This window comes from Carcharodon carcharias, chromosome 18 (assembly GCF_017639515.1).
Source record: "Carcharodon carcharias isolate sCarCar2 chromosome 18, sCarCar2.pri, whole genome shotgun sequence".
Lineage (NCBI taxonomy): Eukaryota > Metazoa > Chordata > Chondrichthyes > Lamniformes > Lamnidae > Carcharodon > Carcharodon carcharias.
Genome location: NC_054484.1, coordinates 40,333,791 through 40,357,464, shown reverse-complemented (window position 1 = coordinate 40,357,464; position 23,674 = coordinate 40,333,791). Strand labels below are relative to the sequence as shown.

Sequence of the window (23,674 nt, the reverse complement as noted above, 5' to 3'; positions counted from 1 at the left end):
TTTCCTGTGGCCCCCGCAGCATCAGCTCCACAGTTTGAGGAGGGTGCCACTGCCACACAGCAGGACTCCGAAAGCAGGCCTCAGCCCTACAGAGGACACCCACCAAGGTCATCACAGACAGGGAGTAGTGGTCAGCAGGCTGCCTCCACCTCCACTGTGGATGTCAGTAGAGCACCAAGATGTAGCGGTGGGGTTAGGACAGTTAAGAAGGTGTAGTTGCACAGTGTGGGCACGGGTGTTAATCACTTGAACATAATGTTCACGATTGTAAATAAACTCCCAAGAATATCTCCTTGTCTAAGGCCCTTTGTTATGATGAGCAGTGTTTGTGTCATATAGATGTGAAATCTTGGTTCCTACACAAGATGAAGGCAAGTGTCTCAGTCCAGGGCCTCTTCCGTGTGCAGCGTATAACCCTCAGAGCAAAGTGATTGTCTGGCTTCACAATCACTCGACACATTAGTGATGCCTGAACCTCGATGGTACTTATCATTGCTACCAGAATGTTGTGGGCAGGCATCAAGGAGTTCCATGATTTTCTTGGTGTGCTCTCAGTGCCTTTGAGGTGGGGCTGGTACCAATTTCATCAGCAATGAATGTGTCAGGTGATGGTGTGGTCCTAAAAGGAATAGGTGATGAAAGCTGCCAAAGGACCAGGTGCTGTTTAAGTATTGTTATGGCATAGCAGATGGTAAATGCCAAGCTGCTCAAATCCTAGAGGGAAACTTGAAACAGCTTCCAAAACGGTTTTTGCAATTTGGATAGAACAAAGACCGGTTCTGAAATCAGGAAATGAAGTCCCTAACTACTTGTGATGATTTTATAGTAAACATTTATTAAAAGAATAAAAAGAAACAAATAAAACACAATACACTTAAACACAAGAATGGCTTCACACAGTCACCAGTAGTTTAAAACAGTTCTGCAAATCTTAAATAAACTACCCTCAGAGCTAACCTTCCCCTTTTCTGTTCAGCAGCTATCTTTATAGGTCTTAGAACCTATAGAAGGCCAGTAATTTTTACCACACAGGTGCTTTTTCCTTGGGGTATCCTCTGAGGCTGGCAGCAACTGGTTCTCTCAGTCTGGCCTTATTCACACTGTCTTCTGACCAACTATCCTGCTGTCTTCTGGGAGATCTGACCAGCTACCCCTCAGATAGGCTTCAGTATTTACTTAAATGCATTCCTTTGATCTCTCTTCAGAAATGCTTTCTTCCCAGAATTAATTAAAGCGTTCTTTACTTTAGATCTTAGACTTGTAAAAATAAACCTACCCTATCCTTAAGATAAAAACAAAATACTGTGGATGCTGGAAATCTGAAACCAAAACAGAGAATGCTGGAAAAACTCAGCAGGTCTAACACCATCTGTGAAGAGAAATCTCCTGCGCCTCTGCCCTCATATCTTCTTCTCCCTCCCAGAACCATAATAGGGTCTCCCTTGTCCTCATTTTTCACCCCACCAGCCTCTGCATTCAAAGGATCATCCTCCATCATTTCCGCCAACTCCAGCATGATGCCATCACCAAACACATCTTCCCTTCACCCCCCCCGTCGGCATTCTGTAGGGACCATTCTCTCCGGGACAGGCTGGTTCATTCCTCCATTGCCCCCAACACCTCACCCCCTCCCATGGCATCTTCCCGTGCAATCGCAGAAGCCGCAATACTTGCCCCTTTGCCTCCTCCCTCCTCACCGTCCAAGGGCCCAAACACTCCTTTCAGGTGAAGCAGTGCTTCACTTGCACCTCCTTTAATTTGGTCTATTGCATTCGCTGCTCCCAATGTGGTCGTCTCTACATTGGAGAGACCAAACGCAGACTGGGTGACCACTTTGTGGAACACCTTCGGTCTGGCCGCAAACATGACCCAGACCTTCCTGTCGACAACCATTTCAACACATCATCTTGCTCTCATGCCCACATGTCCATCCTTGGCCTGCTGCAATGTTCCAGTGAAGCCCAACGCAAACTGGAGGAACAGCACCTCATCTTCTGATTAGGCACTTTACAGCCTTCCGGACTTAACATTGAGCTCAGCAACTTCAGACCATGAACTCTCTCCTCCTTCCTCACCCCCTTTTTATCCCCTTTTTTCAATATTCACCTTTATTTTTTAATTTTTATTTTTTATCCACATTTTTATTTTTATTTATTTTCATTTTTATTCATTGTTTTATCCCTACCTTTTATCCTATTTTCGACCATTTTTCCCACCACCGCATCCCACCCCCACAAGAGCCATCTGTTACATGTTCATGTTGTTCTTTCCAGAGTGCTTACCCTTATCCTGCTATTACCACATTCTGCTTTCTGACCTTAATGCCACCATCAGCACCTCCTTTAGTGAGTGCCACTATCATTAACACCCCTTTGTCCTTTTGTTCATAACATCTTTGTCAATCTCACCTTTGCCTCCACCTATCGCTGGCCTGTCTTCCTCTCCACAGATGCTGTTAGGCCTGCTGAGTTTTTCCAGCATTTTCTTTTTTTGTTACCCTATCTTTACCTTATTTCCTTACACCTTTTTACAAGCTGCATATACCTCCTTTCAACTAAAACAACTCAATTCAAAACTATTCCTGCTATTGCTTTATGTAAAACTCTGATTGAAGTTCCTCTTCATTCATTAACATATCAAAACCATTTCTTACTGTTGGTTTTAGACCCTTGCAGTCACGCTAGGTCTTAATCCAATTGCCATATTTACAACGCCAACAGCCTGACTTCCAGCACATAAGAAAATATGCCAGGGTTATTACCAGAAGAAAAATATTACAATTTCCTGTTTTCTTGACAGTATCACTGCTGCATCTCCATGATTTGACCCTGTTCACAGAGCGCAAGCAAGCTGCCCTCAGCTAGACAGGAGTCAGACATTCACAGATGCTATGTGAAGATCTATGGAGTGTCCTCACTGCATGTCATCATCATCCTCCTGGAATCTTCCGACTATTGGTGCCTCCACTGCATCTTCATGACATGAGCCTGATCACAGAGGGTATGTGCGCTGCCATCAGCCAGGCAGATGTCAAACATTCATAGATGCAATGTGAGGATGTCAGGGGTGTCCTCACTGCATTTTGTCATCATCCTCCACGAATCTTGCGGCCATTAGGGCCTCATGAGCACGCCTACCTCGTCTGGCCAGTGTGATGGCCTCATCACCGGCATCCTCAGCTTCTGGATCCCATCACCCTCATTCCCTTTGATGTCCTCCTCATCGGAGGAGATGTGCAGCTCTTCAATCTCCTCCTCAGCCAGGGCATCCCCCTGTGGCAGTACCAGGTTGTGTAGCACTCAACAAACTATAATGATGCATGACACCCCCTTGGGACAGTACTGGAGTGCTCCACCTGACCTGTTGAGACACCAGAACCCCATTTTCAAGATGCCAGTCATTTGCTCTACCAAAGTCCGGGCTGCGGCATAAATCTAGTTATACCGTCTGTCTGCTGCAGTCTGAGGCCACCGCATGGGCATCATCAGCCATGTCTTCTGTGGATAGCCCTTGTCCCCAAGGAGCCTACCTTGCAGCCTTTGTGGACCCTGGAAAATGTCAGCGATCTGAGACCTGCTGGGGATGTCGGAGTTGTGGACGCTCCCTGAGTATTGCGCACAGACCTGCAGGATGCATTTATTGTGGTCACAGACCAGCTGAACATTCAAGCGACTGGAAGCCTTTGTGGCTGACATACTGAGCTGCTTGTTGCCATGGAGATCTAAGCACCACGTGAGTGCAGTTGATGGCACCCTGCGCCTGTGCATCTGCACAAATCCCAGTACTCTTGCTTCCTGGCTTTCCTGATCCCAGTTGAGATGCACAAAATTCTCTGTCTTCGCAAAAATAGAATGCATGATGTCCTGGATGCACTTGTGGGTGGAGGCTTGCAAGACCCCACACAGGTCAGCTGTGGAACCCTAGAAGGAGCCATTGATCTAAAAATTGTGCGCCATGATCATTTTCACTGCCATTGGCAGTGGATGCCCTCCAAGTCCCCATGGCAACAAATCTTGCACAAGATGGCATATATGAGTGACCAGTTCCCTAGACATGTATAGTCTTCGGCGACTGGGTTCTCGTTCATCTGCAAGAATGACAAGCACCATCTATAAACCCTGGATCTCCTACGAGGGACTACTCACTGTGGATCTTCAGCTGAATGCATAGGAGGCCCTACCACAACTTCATCCTGAGGGTGGCGCTCCTCCCATTGGTGAGCCAGGCACCTCCGGTGCATTCTTTTCCTTCTCTGCTCCCATCTCAATCAGCAGACTCCATGATCCTGATGTTCTCCTCCTGCAGTGTCAAAGGGAGAGACATGAGGGCTAGCATAGTTCCTAAGTACCTCTCTTGGCTAAGTCTCCAGCTTTGGCTGCATCCAGAGAGTGCTGGCCACCACTTGGTTGGCCTGTATGTAGTGCACTTCATGTATGCCCAAAACCCCACTCATCTCCACCCCGCTCCACTTAACCAATTGGCGGCAGCTTCAGCCACTCTTCTGCATGCTGTGTTCTCAGCTCAGGTGCAGGCATTATCCGAACCTGCACTGCAAGCTGCGCTGTTAGCTTGAACCATGAGGGTTACTAGTCCAAACCTGAATAAATACGTTGCAAGGGACTCTGAGCGCCTCCATCTGTGATTATTCCATGCCCACCTTTCACAAGGGGAGTCCCCCTCCCCCCGGACATGTGCCTGTGCACTTTCATCAGTCTGTGCTGCCTTGCCTTCCCCTGGCCCCACCTCAGCTGGACCCCTTTCCCCGGCACTGCACTGAAAGCCAGCTGGAATAAAGCGACTTGCCTATGCCCCCCTGAATGCTGAATGCACAGCGCCGTTTCCTTGATGTCCTGCGGATGCTCCTTTCAAGTGCTGCACAAGGTTGTGTGCGCTCACCTCCGAGTTCCCCTTGAAGTTTAGCTCGCCAGGTGCACGCCTTTTAAAGGCAGTTGTAAATCACACCGTCCTTGAAGTCACGCCAACATGGGAATTAAATTTGGCGTGGGGGGATGATTTCGGCTTGCGGACAGAGTGATGAGATTCAAATGCATTAAAATTAAGTTTCTGATGTTGGACAGCGGGAACACATGGCACTGCACTGACGGTGGGAGGGGCCAATTGCGTCCTGGATTCACATCACCAGGACATGCGATCTGAGCCTTCCGCTCATGCTGCCAAACACACCTACCACAAACTGGAGCAGAAAATCCTGGCGTAGGTATTGCACTGCCAAAGCCATGAGCATTCTCCTCTCCCCACCTTGTTATGTGTTCTCTTACATCATTATTTTGGGAGGTGCTTTTTACATAGTCCCACACGTTAACCCTTACAAACCCTAATACTACAAAGCCCATTCCTCATCAAATAGTTTCTGAAAATCAAGCCATATAAAAGAAACCACATTATCATTGTCAACCAATTATTTTAAACCCTCTTTGCATTATAACAAATTTGTTGGCATCAGGTGCCATCCCAGAACAACTCATGGGCTTGGAATCATTGCTTTTATTTTGATATTTGAATTGTTTCTTTTTGATAAATTCCATAACGTTTCCAAATATAGATGCAAAGCTAAAAGTTTAAAATTCTGAGTATTCTACTCTTAAGTTTTTGTTAAAGTGAAACACTGGTTATTTTCCAGTCTTCTGGTAGTACCCTTGTATTTGATGAACTGTGAAAAGTTTCCTAACTTAGCTTAATTTCTTTCTTGGATCGGTTCCATCTAACTCTGTTGCTTATGAATATTCAATCCCACTAGATTATTTTAATAACATCCAAGACTCTTATGGTGATAGAGGAGTGTTACAAGATAATAGGGTAAATTAACTACAAATATTTCCTTCTCACGCGTTGAAATGTTTAGTAGAAGTATTTGTGTTTTTACTTAAATATCTGACTTATACAAAGCAGTTGTGTGTTTATGCTCATTTTCCTTATTGGAAGAAAATTGGTTACAGTCCTTTTTTTAAATTTAAGAGAAATAGTGGGATCAGTGCTTCAAGGTATCTTGCAAACATGCCACAGGTTTCTTACTGTATGCAACAAGTAGATTCATTTCCATAAACTGCAAAATCACATTAAATGCCAGCAAAATCAAAACTGGCAACCCTGTGCGAAGATCTAACCGAATAGCCTAACAGTAAGAATGTCAGAGATCGAACATAAAATCTCCAACTTACCTGGATAGTTACCCAGGAAATTTTAGACCGAGTAAAACCTAGTCTAACTCCTGGGTAACTCCAGAACTGAACCCTCAATCAAACATACTGACCCCTGGCTACCTTTCTCACCCCCAACTCCAAACTACCACACCACCACCACCACCAACACCACCCCCACCCCCCCCCACCCGACCCCCCCCCACCCACCCCCCCCACCCCCACCCCCGCCAACCACCCCCCTGGCTACCCTCATGAGCTCCTGACTACCATCCCGACTCCCCCCCACTGGCTAACCACCCGACCCACCATCCTGCAACTACCCTCCTGACTAACCCGCGACCACCCTACTTTCAACAACGCCCCCCCCCCGACCACCTGACGACACTCCCAGCCATTCTTTTCTACACCCCAGATCCTCCAACTAACCCGCGACTACCCAACCCCTGATTGCCCCCAAATACTCACAACCCTCCAAACCAGCTGACTACCCTTCCATCCCCCAGCCTTGACTACCCACTCACTCACCTAACCCTTCCCACTTACCCATCTCACCCACCAACCCCTACTCACTTACCCCTACCCATTTGCCCACTCACCCACCTACCCCCTCAACAGCCCCCCCACTACTGCCTACCCATCAACCCACATTACCCACCTAGCCATCACCCATTTACTCACCCATTCACTCATCTGTTCACTAACATTCAGACTGGATATTTAAACTTAAAATATAGTAGCTAGTGCTGTAAAAAATGGACATATCTCGTCTTCCACCAGCTCTCCTATGATCTGATGGAATTCTCCAAGGAATGCTGCACTCCGTGTTTCTGGGACAGACTGGCTTGGAAAGCCCCAGGAGAAATGCGGAGCAGCGTCGGGTCAGGCAATTTTCCAGATGCAGCGGCAATCCAACGATGATTGGCACTCCTCGGAAGACATGGGCCAATAATCTCCATTTACATAACACCTTACACAACTACAGCACATTCCACAGTGCCTTGCAGTCAGTGAAGTGTAGTCACTGTTATAATGTAGGAAATGCAACAACCAATTTGTGTGCAGCAAACTCTCACAGCTAGCAGTATGGTAATGATTGCATAATCTGATTTGTGATGGTGATTGAGGTATAAATATTGGCCAGAACATAAGGGGAAGCTCCCTACTTTTGAAAGGGGGCCTTGGTTAAATATCTCATCCAAAAGATCACACCTTTGTCAGTTCAGCATACCTTTAGTGCTGTAGTGGAGTACCTTGATTTTATGCTCAAGTCCTGCTGTGGAACTTGAACTCACAACCTTCTGTCTCAGAGGCAAAAATGTTACCAACAGAGCTACAACTAACACATGATGATTTGTGGCACTAAATCATAACTGAAATGCATTCCTTCATAATATTCTTTCTTAATCAAGATCCTTTTTGCTTATATAAGAATTAACCATGTGTACATTAGCTTCGTGATATTGTGACTCCTTTTGGGTCCTAACCTTGGTCTGATTTGTGATCACATCCACCCCATCACTAAGAAAGTCACTTCCACCTCTGTGACATCGCCCAGCTCTACCCTGCCTCAGCTCATCTGCTGCTAAAACCCTTATCCATGGCTTTGTTACCTCTAGGTTTGACTATGCCATCGCATTCCTGGCCAGCCTCCCATGTTCTATTCTCTGCAAACTTGAGATCACCCAGACCTCTCCTGCCCATGTCCTAACTCGCACCAAGTCTTGTTCACCCACCACCCTTGTGCTCACTGACATACATCGGCTCCCAGGCTGGCGATGCCTCCATTTTAAATTTCTCACCCTTGTTTTCAGTTCCTTCCATGGCCTTGCCCCTGCCTATTTTTATAATGTCCTCACCCCTAGAGCACTTCAAGATATCTGCCCTCCTTCAATTCTGGCCTCTTGAGCATCCCTAATTTTAATTACTCCACCATTGGAGGTCATGTCTGCAGCTGCCAAGGTCCTAAGTTCCGGAAATCCTTTTCTAAACCTTTCCCCCTCTCTACCTCTCATTTCTTCTTTAAGACCCTCTTAAAACCTACCTTTTTGACAATATATTATGTAGCTCCATGTTATTTTCTTTGATAATGCTCCTGTGAGGTGCCTTGGAGGTTTTACTTTAAAGGCATCATATAAATACAGGTTGTTATTGGACTCATTTTTGTAACATTTTCTAACACTTTTTTGGTTTTGCCTTTTGGAGTTTTGCTTACATATTTCTAATAATTGAAGAATAAATTTGTCATTTACTATTGAGCCATAGTGATTGCATTTCTCTTTCAATCAGTCAAGAGTAAAGCTTTCACTCATATACAGCTTCTGAATGTTGTAATAGTTCTGGTTAATTTTCTGTATTCTATCAACTCCAACAGATGATATTCCAAACGGTAGAGTTTACTTCAGTGGTTCGATTCATCTGGTAAATGCCTTCTTCAGTTCTGCATTAACAGACAGCAGAACAACTGAGTTCATAGACTTAGCCAATCAGGCCGAGGAATCAGTAAGTAACATACTTTTATGCATAGTTTGTATGGTTTTTCACTCCTAGGCACAATCCACTTTAAACAGGATCAAGAGGTTATATGGCCACAAATCAGCATAATTGACAATTTGTGTGCAAATTGCGTTTGAAATCAGTGGTTTTCTGGAGTGAAATTATGGTTCAAGTTTCACCCAAATTTATTTTCCCAAAAAAAAATCACAATGAAAAGTCTTCCACGAGCCAGCATCATCGGGGAGTATAACAAAGCATAATTGTTGTCTTTCCTAGCCTGGTATATTTAGGAATAGTAACCTGATGCAGTTTTATTAATAAAACTGAAAATGGTTTGACCGCAAAAATTAGCATTTTTACAATACGTGCAAGTAATCTAAATTTAAAATCATTGAAAATTACTTTATATAACAATATAACAATTTACCCATTTCATTGGAATTCACTAGTTGTTTCGTAGTAAATTAGGTATCTTTAAAATGTGTGCACCAGTGTCTTTGCATCTAAAAAAGAAGCTTAATTTGAAGAGCATCCATGAGCGGTCGAAATAGGGTGCAAACAGCATGCTCATTTGTGAGCAGGGTCAATTTCAAGTGCAATTTTTTTTAAAAAGCAGTGCTAAAGGTTGCAAAAACTCAATTTATCCTCGAGATAACTTGCACTTGAAGCTGTTTGATTTTTTATGCTCATTTGGCCAATTTTGGTACAAACTCTAAGCCATAATATCACAACCCTAAATATATCCTGTTACATTTAATCACCACATTATTCCCCTCCTGTTAATGCACATACTTTAGGGTGTAGTAAAAATGATAATGAATCTTTATCAAATATGTTATTAATCTCTCATTTGCATGAAAAAAAGTGATTTAGTCATAGCTAGGCTATAAGATAGTTACTTATAAATAAAAGCAAACTACTGAGGATGCTGGAAATCTGAAACAAAAACAGAAACTGCTGGAAAAAATCTCAGCATGTCTGACAGCATCTGTGGAGAGAGAAACAGAGTTGACGTTTCGATTCTGTATGACTCATACGGACTCGAAAAGTCAACTCTGTTTCTCTCTCCACAGATGCTGTCAGACAGGCTGAGTTTTTTTCAGCATTTTCTGTTTTAGTTACTTAGAATTAACTGAGAGGTAGATTTCAATTGCTAGCTTTGGTTTATTTTATTTTATGTGTTTGGCAGTTGGCTGAGATGTTTAGAAGATCGCAGTTGGCACAACGTTTTGTCAGTGTCAATGTCATCTCCTTTAGGTAGGAATCCATTTCTTTAATGTTCTCATATGATGGCTTTTCCTTCCGGTCCAAAATTTTCTTAGACTTCTCAAATATTAATTTGTTTCTAACATTCATTCAGGGGTTTTTTAACAATCAGCTAATGATGCATTCTCCTTCACTGAAACCTAGAGTTGGGATCATAATGTATTGAACATCTACAAACATATCGTTATGATTATTATGGCTTTTACTCTGTGGCAACAAGGGGTTCCTTTCAACAAAATGTAATCAAAGTCCTGAAAGGATATATGAAATTGACAATGTTTCTAAAGCAAACTTTAATGGGCAGCAAACAATCTTAACAACAACTGTTGTTGGCTGCATTTATATAGCACATTTTATATAGCAAAACATTCAAAGGCACTTCACAAATGTGTGAGGAAAATGGGCCTTGAGCCAAAGAAACAGAGATGATGTGGAGTGACTAAAAATTTAAAAAAGAATGGGTTTTGCAGAGGAGTGCGAGGTGAAAAGGCATTGGGATTTAGGGAGGGAATTTATGAGGATGAGACCCTATGTGACTGAATCACTGAATCATAGAATGATACTGCACTGAAGGAGGTCATTTAATCTGTAAAGGCATGGAAGAAAAGGAACTGGGGATGTACAAGAGGACAAAGTCAGAGAAATGGAGAATATGAAGGGGTGATTAAAGAATGTTATAGAGATAGGGAGGGAAAAGCCTATGAAAAGATTTAGACATAGGTATAAACATTTTAATTGTTGGAGGACCATGAGCTAATTTAAGTCAGTGAGGAAGGGTGTGATGACTAAGAGGGGCTCGGTGCTAGAAGGGATATGGAGATTGGGGCTTTTAGATAAGCTGGTTTATGGAGGTTAACTACAATCAAAGTTGATATTTTCATTCTGTCATCAAAGATTGTTAGTAGTTAATTAGGGACAAATGGCAGAATAACCCTTCTGATTTGTTCTTTACAGTGAAATCTGTCTCAAAAAGTATTAACAGCAATTTTTGAGTACTCCCATTAAAAACTTTTTTTTGTGTGGTGCAAGTCTGCAGATCTTTTAAACATTTTTAAGAAAAAATAATTTTAAAACCAGATAAATGAGTTGGTATGATAAGTGCTTTAAATTTGAATAACAATGGTGTTATTGATATTTTCTACAAGTGAAAAATTGTCACTCAGCTGAGACGTTGAAAGATTACAAATGCAAATGTTTTGTTTTTTGCAACTGGGTTTTCTAATGGAATTTACTGTGTATCTTTTTTCACAGTGAAGGAAGTATTTTCGCTTACTTCATGCTTACATTCTCTGTGGGGAGAAACAGACTTGTAGAAGACAACAAGGTCCTACATGCATATGATGTGGTTAAGGTATTGGATAACCATCTGCGGAAAACAACTGAATCTAGCACTGATACAGCGCTGTTGGGAAAGTTCCACGTAGATGTTAAATCCATTAACATTTATGGTATGAAGGTTTCCTATATTAATTCTCATAATTAGAGATGGGACGCCAGTTATTGATCATCAATGTATATATTTGGGGGTGTGGGGACAGATCTATGTATTTCCATTTGCAGTCAGCAGAAGATTAAACAAAAGAACAGTGTGGATGGAACTTTACAGCCCCATCGTGGCGGGGGCGGGGCTGGAAAATGCGACAAGCTGGCCAAAAGTCCACTGACTTCGGCGGGACTGGGAGATCCCGCTGGTGGGAGGGGCCATAAAACTCCGCCCTGTGATCAGTGTCATGTACTTATCATGTTACACCCTATTTCTCAAGCAAAGGGGACTGTGGAGGTGGAGGCGATGCTTAAATTTGCATGGTGTTGTGATCAAGTCTTTAGAATGTGTTACTTCAAGGGGTTTTTTTTGTTCCCAGTTCACAGCTGTATGAACAGAGTATTCAACAATGATGTGATTGGTTTGCATGAAGCTAACTTTTAATTTGTTTTATATCAGATTATACAATCGGTGGGATCCTCCGGTCCTGCCCATTGGCAGGATTTACCAGTGTTGCTGAAGTCAATAGATTTTTGGCTGGCTCGACACATTGCAGGCAGGGCCGGAAAATCCCAGCCAACTATTCCAGCTTTTCAGAACTCAACATGGTGAATATAATATAATGGGCGGACTTTTGACGTTGGGGTGTGGGGGCGGACCTGACACGCCAACATGTAAAATGACGCTCCATGACGTCAGGCATGTGTCCTGACGTCTTCGCGTGTCATTTAGATATTTAGTTCAGCGGGCGTGCGCCGGAGACGGTTGCGCACCCGCCGAACTGTCAACGGCCTATTAAGGCCATTAAAAAAACAACTGAAGTTGTTAGCAACGCTGCCCACCCAACCTTAAGGTTGGAGGGCAGGCAAAGAGCCCAAGCGGCCTTCGCATTTTTCAGGAAAAGTTTTTAAAAATAATTAATTAAGTTTTGCACAATTCACAAGCATGTCCTAGTTCATGTGACACTGTCACATGATGGGACATGTTTAAATATTATTTTTCCTCCTTTATTAAAAATGTGTACTATCAACTTAATCTCCCTGAGGCAGCTCTGTGCATGAAAGAGCGCAGGCCCCGACTCTCCCTCCGCCCCCCCGCCTCGCACAGGTGGCACTGAGCCTTGCGTCAGTCTGGCCCACCCACATAAAATGGCGGCACGCAGCTGATCGCGGACGGCAATTGGTTCCATGCCTGCCCCTGCCCACCCCGCCCATCCCACCCAACACAGGTAAGATCTTGCCCAATGTTTCAGAGCTGAATGGTTCTAGCTGTCTCGTGGATTTTGGTTAATGCAAAACCCCCACCCTACAATAAGAAATATTAGTAAACTTATTGATAATCCATGTGTCTTGAAGTGTTCATTCATTTTGGTATTTTAGACTGTTTTGAAATTTGTTGCTAATGTTTTTACTCCTAATATTTTGTTACAGAAACAGAACATGATGAGTATTCACTCTTCTTGGAAGAAGGTACATGGCCTTTTAAATAATTATATTGCAGGCAACTATTCTTTCTGCTTAACTTACAAAATACAAAGATAGGTGGGAAAGTAAGTTGTGAAGAGGACATGAGGCTACAAAGGGATATAAATAAGTTAAGTGAATGGGCAAAGATCTGGCAAATGGAGTATAATGCTGTAAAATTTGAAATTGGCCATTTTGGCAGGAAGAATAAAACAAAGCATATTATCCAAATGACGAGAAAATGCAGAGTTCTGAGCTGCAGAGGGATCTGGATGTCCTAGTGCATGAATCGCAAAAGGTTAGCATCTAGGTACAGCAAATAATTAGGAAAGCTAATGGAATATTAATGTTTGTTGCAAGGGAAATATAAAAGTAGGGAGGTTATGCTTCAGTTATACAAGACACTAGTGAAACCACATCTGGAGTACTGTGTACAGTATTGGTCTCCTTATTTAAAGAAGGACGTAAATGCATTGGAAGCAGTTCAGAGAAGGTTTACTAGACTTATACTTGGAATGAAAGGCTGTCTTATGAGGAACGGTTGGACAGGCTAGGCTTGTATCTGCTTGAGTTTAGAAGAGTAAGAGGCAGCTTGATTGAAACATATAAGATCCTGAGGGGGCTTAACAAGTTGGATGTGGAAAGGATGTTTCCTCTTGCGGGAGAATCTAGAACTAGGGGTCACTGTTTAAAAATAAGCAGTCACTCATTTAAGACATTGGTGGTCACTCATTTAAGACATAGATGAGGAGAAATTTTGTCTCGCAGAGGGCAGTGAGTCTTTGGCCCTTCCTCAAAAGACGGTGGAAGCAGAGTCTTTGAATATTTTTAAGGCAGAGCTAGATAAATGCTTAATTAGCAAGGGAGTGAAAGGTTATCGGGGGTAGGTGGGGATGTGTAGTTGAGGTTGCAATCAGATCAGTCATGATTTTATTGAATGGAGGAGCAGGCTTGAGGGGCCACGTGGCCTATACACCTGTTCCTAATTTGTATGTTCGTATGTTTGCAACATGTTCGTAACTTGAGGCCAATGAGGAATCAGCAAAATGTTGGTGGTAATAGAATCTGTTAATCTAGCTGTGAGGGTAGCTCGGGAAGATTCAAATTACAAATGTAATCTAATTTTATCTCGAGCTATTTCAAAAAAGATGCCGAAGATAATTAAAAATATATAGTTTCATAAATTGCTTTAAACAAATTCCAAATACCTGTTTGAATTTCTGCTAGATCCCTCATACAGCAAAGTAGATATTTGTATAAAACAATTTCTAATTTGCAAACAATATATCATTTTGTTTGATATAAGACAATTTAATATCAGTGTCTTAAACATAATACTTTACAGTTCTTCAGTCAATCCCCCAGTGGCTGCTCCACATAACATTTGCTGCTTCTTTGTGTGTGAAAAGGTCTAAGCAGGAGGTCCAACATTATGCAGTTCTATATGCAGTGTAGTACTTGTGATATGTTGTTAAATATATCTGTTCTTTGCTGCAGGTGGTTGGGTTGTTGTGTGTTATACCAATGAATACTGTGTAAATTGTAATAATTATTGGTTCTGTTGTTAAAATCTGCGTAAAAAATGTTACAGACTTGATTTCAATTCAATTACCCTATGGGAAGAACTCATGATTATAGTATATAAATCTAAGAAAGCATAGTTCATTAGAAAAAATAATTATTGTGAAAATAGCTTCCCATATTGCACTTAGAGCTTGTTATGAAATTTCAGATATTATCAATTTGGAACTAAGAAAATGCAGCCCTCTGTGTTCATTCGTTACAACATATCATGTACAGTTTGCGACAATCAAGGACTCCAGCCAAATTATTTAAGCCCTGCAAATACATAGGCCACAACATCCTGATGGATGGTGTCAGTATTGTCGGCACCATGGATGTCAATTTGACTCCAAAATAGTGGCCACGTTACACACGCATTTTTCTAGTGGGAGCCCCTCGGATTCTGTTTTGGGTAGTTTGTTATGATGGTGATGGGGACCATGCATCAGCAGTAGGAAGATTGAAGAAATTGGATAATTATCCGATGAGAAATCATTTGCAGGACTATTGGGAAAGGGCTGGAGAGTGGAACCAGCTGAGTTGCTCCTCCAGAGACCCGGCACGGACATGATAGGCTCACAGGCCTCCTTCTGTGCTGTAACCATTGTATGATTCTATGTCACAGTATTATATTCAAGTGCGAGTGAAATGGGATAACAGAAAATCATTGTTCTGACCCTTTGCTTTGGGGTGACATCTACTTCAGTCGCTCACTTCCATTCCTTCTATGTGCCCCCCACCATTAATTTTATCAGCTGGCCCTTTAAAGATACAGAAAAGTTTAAAAATGCAGTGTCCTTCCATGTTTTTTGTTTTCCCAATTGAATATATTTAAGGCTGAGATAGAGAGATTTTTGGTCCCTTGGGAATAAAGGGATATGGGGACTGGGCAGGAAAATGGAGTTTAGGCTGATGATCAGCCATGATCACATTGAATGTAAAAAGACAGATTTAATCTTCATATCAATTGGATAAATCAAATTGGCAGAGGGAGCCAAGAGGATGAGTTCATGCATTCAAGTCAGCTTCTTAGAACAATACTTTCTGGAACCTACAAAGGACAAGACTGGTTTGGACTAGCAGTCTGTATGAGATAGGATTGGTTATCGACCTCATATTATTTGATTTTCTAGGCAAGAGTGATCATAATGTGATAGAATTTTACATTCAGTTTGAGAGTGAGAAATGTAGGTTGTCACAGACAGAATTTCTGTGTTCTCTTAGCTCCCGTAATCAGTATGCTTTGTATGGAAAGAGGTGTGCCTTTTCTTACCCTGTTGGAGTATATATCCCAATTAAGTAATTCAGAAGCAAACTTTTGTGAGTTTAAAAGGTAAAGATTATTTATTCTCACACACTTTTCCTGAATTAAGCATTAGAACCATAAGACATAGGAACAGAAATTAGGCCATTCGGCCCATCGAGTCTGCTCTGCCGTTCAATCATGGCTGATAAGTTTCTCAACCCCATTCTCCCGCCTTCTCCCCATAACAGTTGATCCCCTTACCAGTCAAGAACCTATCCATCTCAGTCTTAAATGACCTGGCCTCCACAGCCTTCTGTGGCAATGAATTCCATAGATTCACCACTCTCTGGCTAAAGAAGTTTCTCCTCATCTCTGTTCTAAAAGGTCTTCCCTTTATTCTGAGGCTGTGCCCTCGGGTCCTAGTCTCTCCTACTAATGGAAACATCTTCCCACATTCACTCGCATACCATTAGATATACCCGTTCTCTCTGTCTCTCGCACACACACACACAAAGGCCTGGATTTTCCAGTCCCGCCATGGCAGGGGTTGCGGCAGGCCAGACAAATGCAATTGATTTTTGGCGGGACCAGAAGATTCTGGTGCCAGGCAGGGCTGGAAAATTACAGCCAAAGATTGGATACGGATAAAGGTCATGCACTTTTGCAGATTACAGTTGTCTCAGTCTCTGGTTTACGATCTCCTATCTCCCACATGGCAAGCTTCTGGTTTCCTTTATGGTTTCAATGTTTTAAAGTTGAAGGAACGTCTTCTAGGGCAGAGGGTTCACAGCAGATCATGAGGTTTCTTGTAGTTGAATTTCTAGGATGTTGTTTCTCAAATGAACTTTAATGAAACAACTTATGTACTCTGGCTGCCTGATGTGTTGTAGCTTGTTTCGAGTCAGGTTAACAGACTGGCTGAACTGATGGTTTGAAATTTGTTGGAACTTTGAAAACCACTCCTAGCTGATCTTTTAAACAAACAAAAACAATTTTTTTTTTTCTTTGTTCATTCACAAGATGTAGGCTTCGCTGGCTGGGCCAGCATTTGTTTCCCATCCCTAGTTGCCCTTGAAAAGGTGGTGGTGAGCTGCCTTATTGAACCGCTGCAGTCCATGTGGTGCAGGTACACCCACAGTGCTGTTAGGGAGGGAGCTGCAGGATTTTGACTCAGCGACAGTGAAGGAATGGTGATATATTTCCAAGTCAGGATGGTGAGTGACTTGGAGGGGAACTTGCAGGTGGTGTAACCCATCTATCTGCTGCCCTTGTCCTTCTAGGTGGTAATGATCATAGGTTTGGAAGCTGCTATCTATGGAGCCTCGGTGAGTTCCTGCAGTGCACCTTGTAGGTGGCACACACTGCAGCTACTATGCGTTGGTGATGGAGGGAGTGAATGTTTGTGGAGTGGTGCCAATCAAGAGGACTGTTTTGTCCTGGATGGTGTCCAGCTTCTTCTTTGTTGTAGGAGTTGTATTCATCAAGGCAAGTGGGGAGTATTCCATCACACTCCTGACTTGTGCCTTGTAGATAGTGGACAGGCTTTGGGGAGTCAGGAGGTGAGTTATTCATCACACTATTCCTAGCCTTTGACCTGCTCTTGTAGCCACAGTATTTATATGGCTAATCCAGTTCAGTTTCTGGTCAATGTTAACCCCCAGGATGTTGATAGTGAGGAATTCAGTGATGGGGTACTGCCTTTGAATGTCAAGGGGCGATGGTTAGATTCTCTCTTGTTGGAGATGGCCATTGCCTGACACTTGTGTGGCGCGAATGTTACTTGCTACTTGTCAGCCCAAGCCTGGATATTGTCCAGGTCTTGCTGCATTTGGACTTGGACTGCTTCAGTATCTGAAGAGTCTCGAATGGTGCTGAACATTGTGCAATCATCAACGAACATCCCCACTTGTGACCTTATGATGGAAAGGAAGGTAATTGATGAAGCAGCTGAAGATGGTTGGGCAGAGGACACTACTCTGAGGAACTCCTGCAGCAATGTCCTGGAGCTGAGGTGACTGACCTCCAACAACCATAACCATCTTCCTTTGTGCCAGGTATGTCAACAACCAGTGGAGAGCTTTCCCCGATTCCCAATGACTCCAGTTTTGCTAGGGCTCCTTTATGCCACACTTGGTCAAATGCTGCGTTGAAGTCAAGGACAGTCATCTCACCTCACCTCGGGAGTTCAGCTCTCTTGTCCATGTTTGGATCAAGGCTGCAATGTGGTCAGGAGCTGAGTGTCCCCAGCAGAACCCAAACTGGGCATTAGTGAGCAGGTTATTGCTAAGCAAGTGCCCCTTGGCAGCACTGTTGATGACCCCTTCCGTTATTTTACTGATGATGGAGAGTAGACTGATAGGGCGGTAATTGGCTGAGTTGGATTTGTCCTGCTTTTTGTGTACAGGACATACCTGGGCAATTTTCCACATAGGCTGGGTAGATGCCAGTGTTGTAGTTGTACTGGAACAGCTTTGCTAGGGGCGTGGCAAGTTCTGGAGTACAAGTCTTCGGTACTATTGCCGGAATGTTGTCAGGGCCCATAGCGTTTACAGTATCAAGTATATTCAGCCATTTCTTGATATTACTTGGAGTGAATCGAATTGGCTGAAGACTGGCATCTGTGATGGTGGGGACCTCTGGAGGAGGCCGAGATGGATCATCCACTTGGCACTTCTGGCTGAAGGTTGTTGCGAATACTTCAGCCTTATCTTTTGCACTGCTGTGCTGGGCTCCTCCATCATTGAGGATGGGGATATTTGTGGAGCCACCTCCTCCAGTGAGTTGTTTAATTGTCCACCACCATTCACGACTGGATATAGCAGAGCTTAGATCTGATCCATTGATTGTGGGATCACTTAGCTATGTCTCTCACTTGCTGCCTATGCTGTTTGACATGCAAGTAGTCCTATTTTAAAGCTTCACCAGGTTGACACCTCATTTTTAGGTATGCCTGGTGCTGCTCCTGGCATGCCCTCCTTCACTCTTTATTGAACCAGGGTTGATCCCCTGGCTTGATGGTAATGGTAGAGTGGGGTACATGCTGGGCCATTAGGTTACAGATTGTGTTCGAATGCAATTCTGCTGCTGCTGATGGCCCACAGGGCCTCATGGATGCCCAGTCTTGAGTTGCTAGTTCTGTTCGAAATCTATCCCACTTAGCACGGTGATAGTGCCACACAACACGATGGAGGGTATCCTCAATGTGAATGCGGGACTTTAGCTCCACAATAACTGTGCAGTGGTCACTCTTGCTGATACTGTCATGGATAGGTGCATCTGCGGCGGGCAGGTTGGTGAGGATGAGGTCAAGTATCTTTTTCCCTCTTGTTGGTTCCTTCACCACCTGCTGCAGACCCAGTCTAGCAGCCAAGTCCTATAGGACACAGCCAGTTCGGTCAGTAGTGGTGCTACCGAGCCACTCTTGGTGATGGACATTGAAGTCCCCACCCAGAGAACATTCTGTGCCCTTGCCACCCTCAATGCTTTCTCCAAGTGATGTTCAGCATGGAGGAGCACTGATTCATCAGCTGAGGGAGGGCAGTATGTTGTAATCAGCAGGAGGTTTCCTTGCCCATGTTTAACCTGATGCTATGAGACTTCATGGGATCCGGAGTCAATGTTGAGGACTCCGAGGTCAATTACCTCCCGACTCTATGCCACTGTGCTGTCACCTCTGCTACGTCTATCCTGCTGGTGGGTCAGGACATACCCAGGGATGGTGATGTTGGAGACTGGGACATTATCTGTAAGGTATGATTCCGTGAGGATGACTATGTCAAGCTGTTACCTGACTAGTCTGTGGGACAGTTCTATTTCAGCACTAGCCCCCAGATGTTAGTAAGGAGGACTTTGCAGGGCCGACAGGGTTGCAATTGCCGTTGCCGTTTCCGGTGCCTAGGTCGATGCCAGGTGGTCCATCTGGTTTCATTCCTTTTTTGTGACTTTGTACCGATTTGTTACAACTAAGTGTCTTGCTTGGCCATTTCAGAGGGAATGTAAGAATCAACCACATTGCTGTGGGCCTGGAGTCACATGTAGGCCAGACCAGGTAAGGACGACAGATTTCCTTCCCTAAAGGACATAAGTGAATGCCTCCATGTGGCTTTTCCCAAGTTCAAAGTCTTTTCCCAAATAAGGTGGTGTGTTCATGTTGATTAGACATCCTGTATTGTGGATTAACACCTCTGAGGGTTTTAGGCAGTCAGTGTCTTTGTTTTAGAATGACCCATTCAAATTACATAATAAACTTCCTGGTTTCAGGGAAAGGCATTGACTCACATCAGTCTGGAATGTTCTTTTTGTTCCCAGTTGAGACAGGGAAGTAGTTCTGTTCCACAAAAGAAGTTGGGTGTCCTTGGGCGGCCATTTTTCCAGCCTTTTTGTGTCCAATTTTAAAATGTATAATTAGGATAAAGTTCAGAATATGACATGCCTCATGGCTTCACATGGCCCATAAGCAGTGCCTTACCCTTGTAATGGCCTTTATTTAAGTTTGTGAAGGCAGAGTTGGCTAAAGTGGTCTGGGTAAATGAGTTAAAAGAAGATAGAGAAGCAATGGAAGACATTTAAGGAGATATTTCATTACTGTCAACAATATTCCATTGAGGAAGAAGTATTTTACCAGAAGGATGCACAATCCATGGCTAAGTAACAAAGTTAAAGGTGGTATCAGATAGAAGGAAAAGGCATACAATGCTACAAAGATTAGTGGGAGACCAGAAGATTAGTAAAGTTTTAGAAGTCAGCAAAGGATGATTAAAAAAGATAGAGGGAGAAATTGGAGCATGAGAGAAAACTAGCAAAGAGTACAAAAAACAGACAGTAAAAGCTTCTACAGGTATATAAAAACAACATAGAGTAGTTAAAGTAAGCATTGGTTCTTTGAATGGTGAGAATGGAGAATTAATGGTAAATGAGGAAATGACAGAGGCCTCGAACAAACATTTTGTATCTGTCTTCAGAGTAGAAGACACATGAGCATTCCAGGAATTGTAGAAAATCAAGAGGCAGAAGGGAGGAAGTAACTTAAAACAATCACTATCACTAGAGAAAAAGTAATGGGAAAATTAATGGAGCTTAAGCCTGACAAGTTCCCTGGCCTGCATCCTAGGGTCTTCAAAGAAGTGGCAGCAGGGATAGTGGAGGCATTGGTTGTAATCTTCCAAATTACCTAGATTCTGGAAAAGTCCCAGTGGATTGAAAAACTGGAAATGTAATAACTCTGTTCAAGAAAGGAGGGAGACAGAAAGCAGGATATTATAGGCCACTTAGCCTAATGTCTATCATTGGGAAAATGCTGGAATCCATTATTAAAGATGTTGTAGCTGGACTCTTTGAAAATTATCATCCAGTCAAACAGAGTCAACATTGTTTATTGCAAGGGAAATTGAGTTGGACAAATTTATAAGAGTTCTTTGAGGATGTAACAACCTGGGTGAATAGAGGGGAACCTGTGGATGTGGTGTACTTGGATTTCCAAAGCACGTTCAATAAGGTGCCACACAAGATAAGAGCTCAAGGCATGGGGAAGTGGCTAACTAACAGGAAACAGATTGGATCATTTTACGGATGGCAAACTCTAACAAGTAGAGTGCCACAGGGATCAGTCTTGGGGCCTCAACTATTTGCGATCCATATTAATGAATGTAGAGGGCAGAATCATCCCAGATGTGCACTAAGTACGGTTGTGGGTGGGTAAAAGGACATTTTACCAGCTGGATGCAATGGCGGGTTTTCATGCAATATCGTCCCAAAACGCTGCATTACTTATGCATTCCCAGGAAACTTAAATATCTGTTTTATACAAATGACTGTGTATTGTAGCTAAATTTGCTGACGTTATAAAGATAGGTAGGAAAGCAAATTGTGAGGAGGATACAAAAAGTCTGCAACTGGATCCAGATAGCTTAAATAAGTAGAGAAAAAGTTGGCAGATAGAGTATAATATGAGAAAATGTGAGGTTGTTCACTTTGGCAGGAAGAATAGAAAAGCAGAATATTACATAACTGGAGAGAAATGCAGAATGCTGTAGTACGGAGGGATCTGGGTGTCCTTGTACATGAATCACTAAAAATCAGCATGCATATACAGCAAGTAATTAGGAAGGCAAATGGAATATTGATCTTTATTGTAAGCTGGATGGAATATAAATATAGGGAAGTCTTGGTATAACTTTACAGGCCATTGGTGAGACTGTACCTGAAGTATTGCATACAGTTTTGGTCTCCTTACTTGAAGAGGAATATGCTTACATTGAAAGCAGTTCAGAGAAGGTTCACTAGGTGGATCCTGGAATGAGGGGTTTGTCTTATGAGGAAGATTAAACAGGTTGAGCCTATACTCATTGGAGTTTAGAAGAATGAGAGGTGGCCTTATTGAAATGTATAGGGCGGAGTCGTCCCAGATGTGCACTAAGGTCAGTAGCAGGCGAGTAAAAGGACGTCTTACCCGCCGGACGCAATGGCGGGTTTTCAGGCCGTATCATCCCAAACCCGCAACATTATTTATGCATTCCCGGGAAACTTAAATATCTATTTTATACAAAGCAGTTGGGTATTTATGATCATTTTCCTTAATGGAAGAAAATTGGTTACAGTCCTATTTTTTGAATTTATGAGAAATAGTGGGATCAGCGCTTCAAGGTATCTTGCAAATGTGCCACAGGTTTCTTACTGTATACAACAAGTAGATTCATTTCCATAAACTGCAAAATCACATTAAATGCAAGCAAAATCAGAAGTGGCAACACTGTGCAATAATCTTACCAAATAATCTAACCGTAAAAATGTCAGGGACCGGACATACAATTGAGACCCTGCGGAAATCCCGACATGCGGACATACGTGGGAATTGCCAGGGAAGTTTCAACTTTCAATGGGCAATTTCCCTGCTCCCCGGGACCCCCCTTGATGTCTCTGAATCTGAGTTAAAGTCGGAGACTTGGGACATTTCTGACTTAGCTGAATAGTTACCCAGGAAATGTTAGACCAATTAAAACCGAGTCTAACTGCAGAACTGAACCCTCAATCACACTGACCCCTGACTACCTTCCCCCCCAACAATAACCACACCCCTGACCACCTGACTACCCTCCTGACCACCCGATTACTCCCCTGACTACCCTCATGACCCCTGACGAGCACCCCAACCCCCCCGCTAACCTTCCGACGCACCAACCCCCAACTACCTCCCGATCCTCTGACTAACCAGCGACCACCCAACTGCTCTCAACCCCCCCAACTACCCCCCAACCACCTGACAACACTCCCAGCCCCTCCTTTCTACACCCCAGATCCTCCAACTAACCCGTGACTACCCGACCCCCGATTACCTCCAACTACCCGCAGCTGTCCCAACCTGACTACCCACTCAACCACCTACCCCTACCCACTTACGCCTACCCATTTACTCGCTCACCTGCTTACCCACATTACCTACCTACCCGCATTACCCACCCACCCGTCACCCACTTACTCACCCATTCACTCCCTCGTTCACTAACATCGATTTGTTAACATTCAGACTGGACATTTAAATTTACTATATAGTAGCTAGTGCTGTGAAAAAGGGACATGCCTTGTTCCCCACTACCTCTACAATGATCTGATGGAGTTCTCCAAGGAATGCTGCACTCCGTGTTTCTGGGACAGACTGGTTTGGACGACCTCAGTAGAAATGTGGAGCAGCGTCAGGCTGGGCAATTTGCCAGACGCAGCGGCAATCCAATGCTGATTGGCACCCCTCGGAAGATCTGGGCCAATAACTTCCATTTACATAACACCTTACACAACTACAACACATTCCACAGTGCCTTGCAGTGAGTGATGTGTAGTCACTGTTATAATGTGGGAAACGTGGTAGCCAGCTTGTGTGCAGCAAACTCTCACAGCTAGCAGTATGGTAATGACCAGATAATCTGATTTGTGAAACAAAAACAAAAATACCTGGAAAAACTCAGCAGGTCTGACAGCATCTGCGGAGAGGAACACAGTTAACGTT

General features: G+C 43.4%; 1 protein-coding gene across 1 annotated transcript in view; it reads left to right on the top strand.

Moving 5' to 3' along the window:
* LOC121290438 (suppressor of tumorigenicity 14 protein homolog) overlaps positions 1 to 23,674 on the top strand; it is a 172,606-nt gene that overhangs the window by 13,821 nt on the left and 135,111 nt on the right. The window contains exons 4-7 of the mRNA XM_041210876.1: positions 8,533 to 8,660; positions 9,844 to 9,911; positions 11,172 to 11,368; positions 12,834 to 12,872. Of these exons, the coding sequence (XP_041066810.1) occupies positions 8,533 to 8,660; positions 9,844 to 9,911; positions 11,172 to 11,368; positions 12,834 to 12,872 (432 nt within the window). The remainder of the gene's footprint in view (positions 1 to 8,532; positions 8,661 to 9,843; positions 9,912 to 11,171; positions 11,369 to 12,833; positions 12,873 to 23,674) is intronic.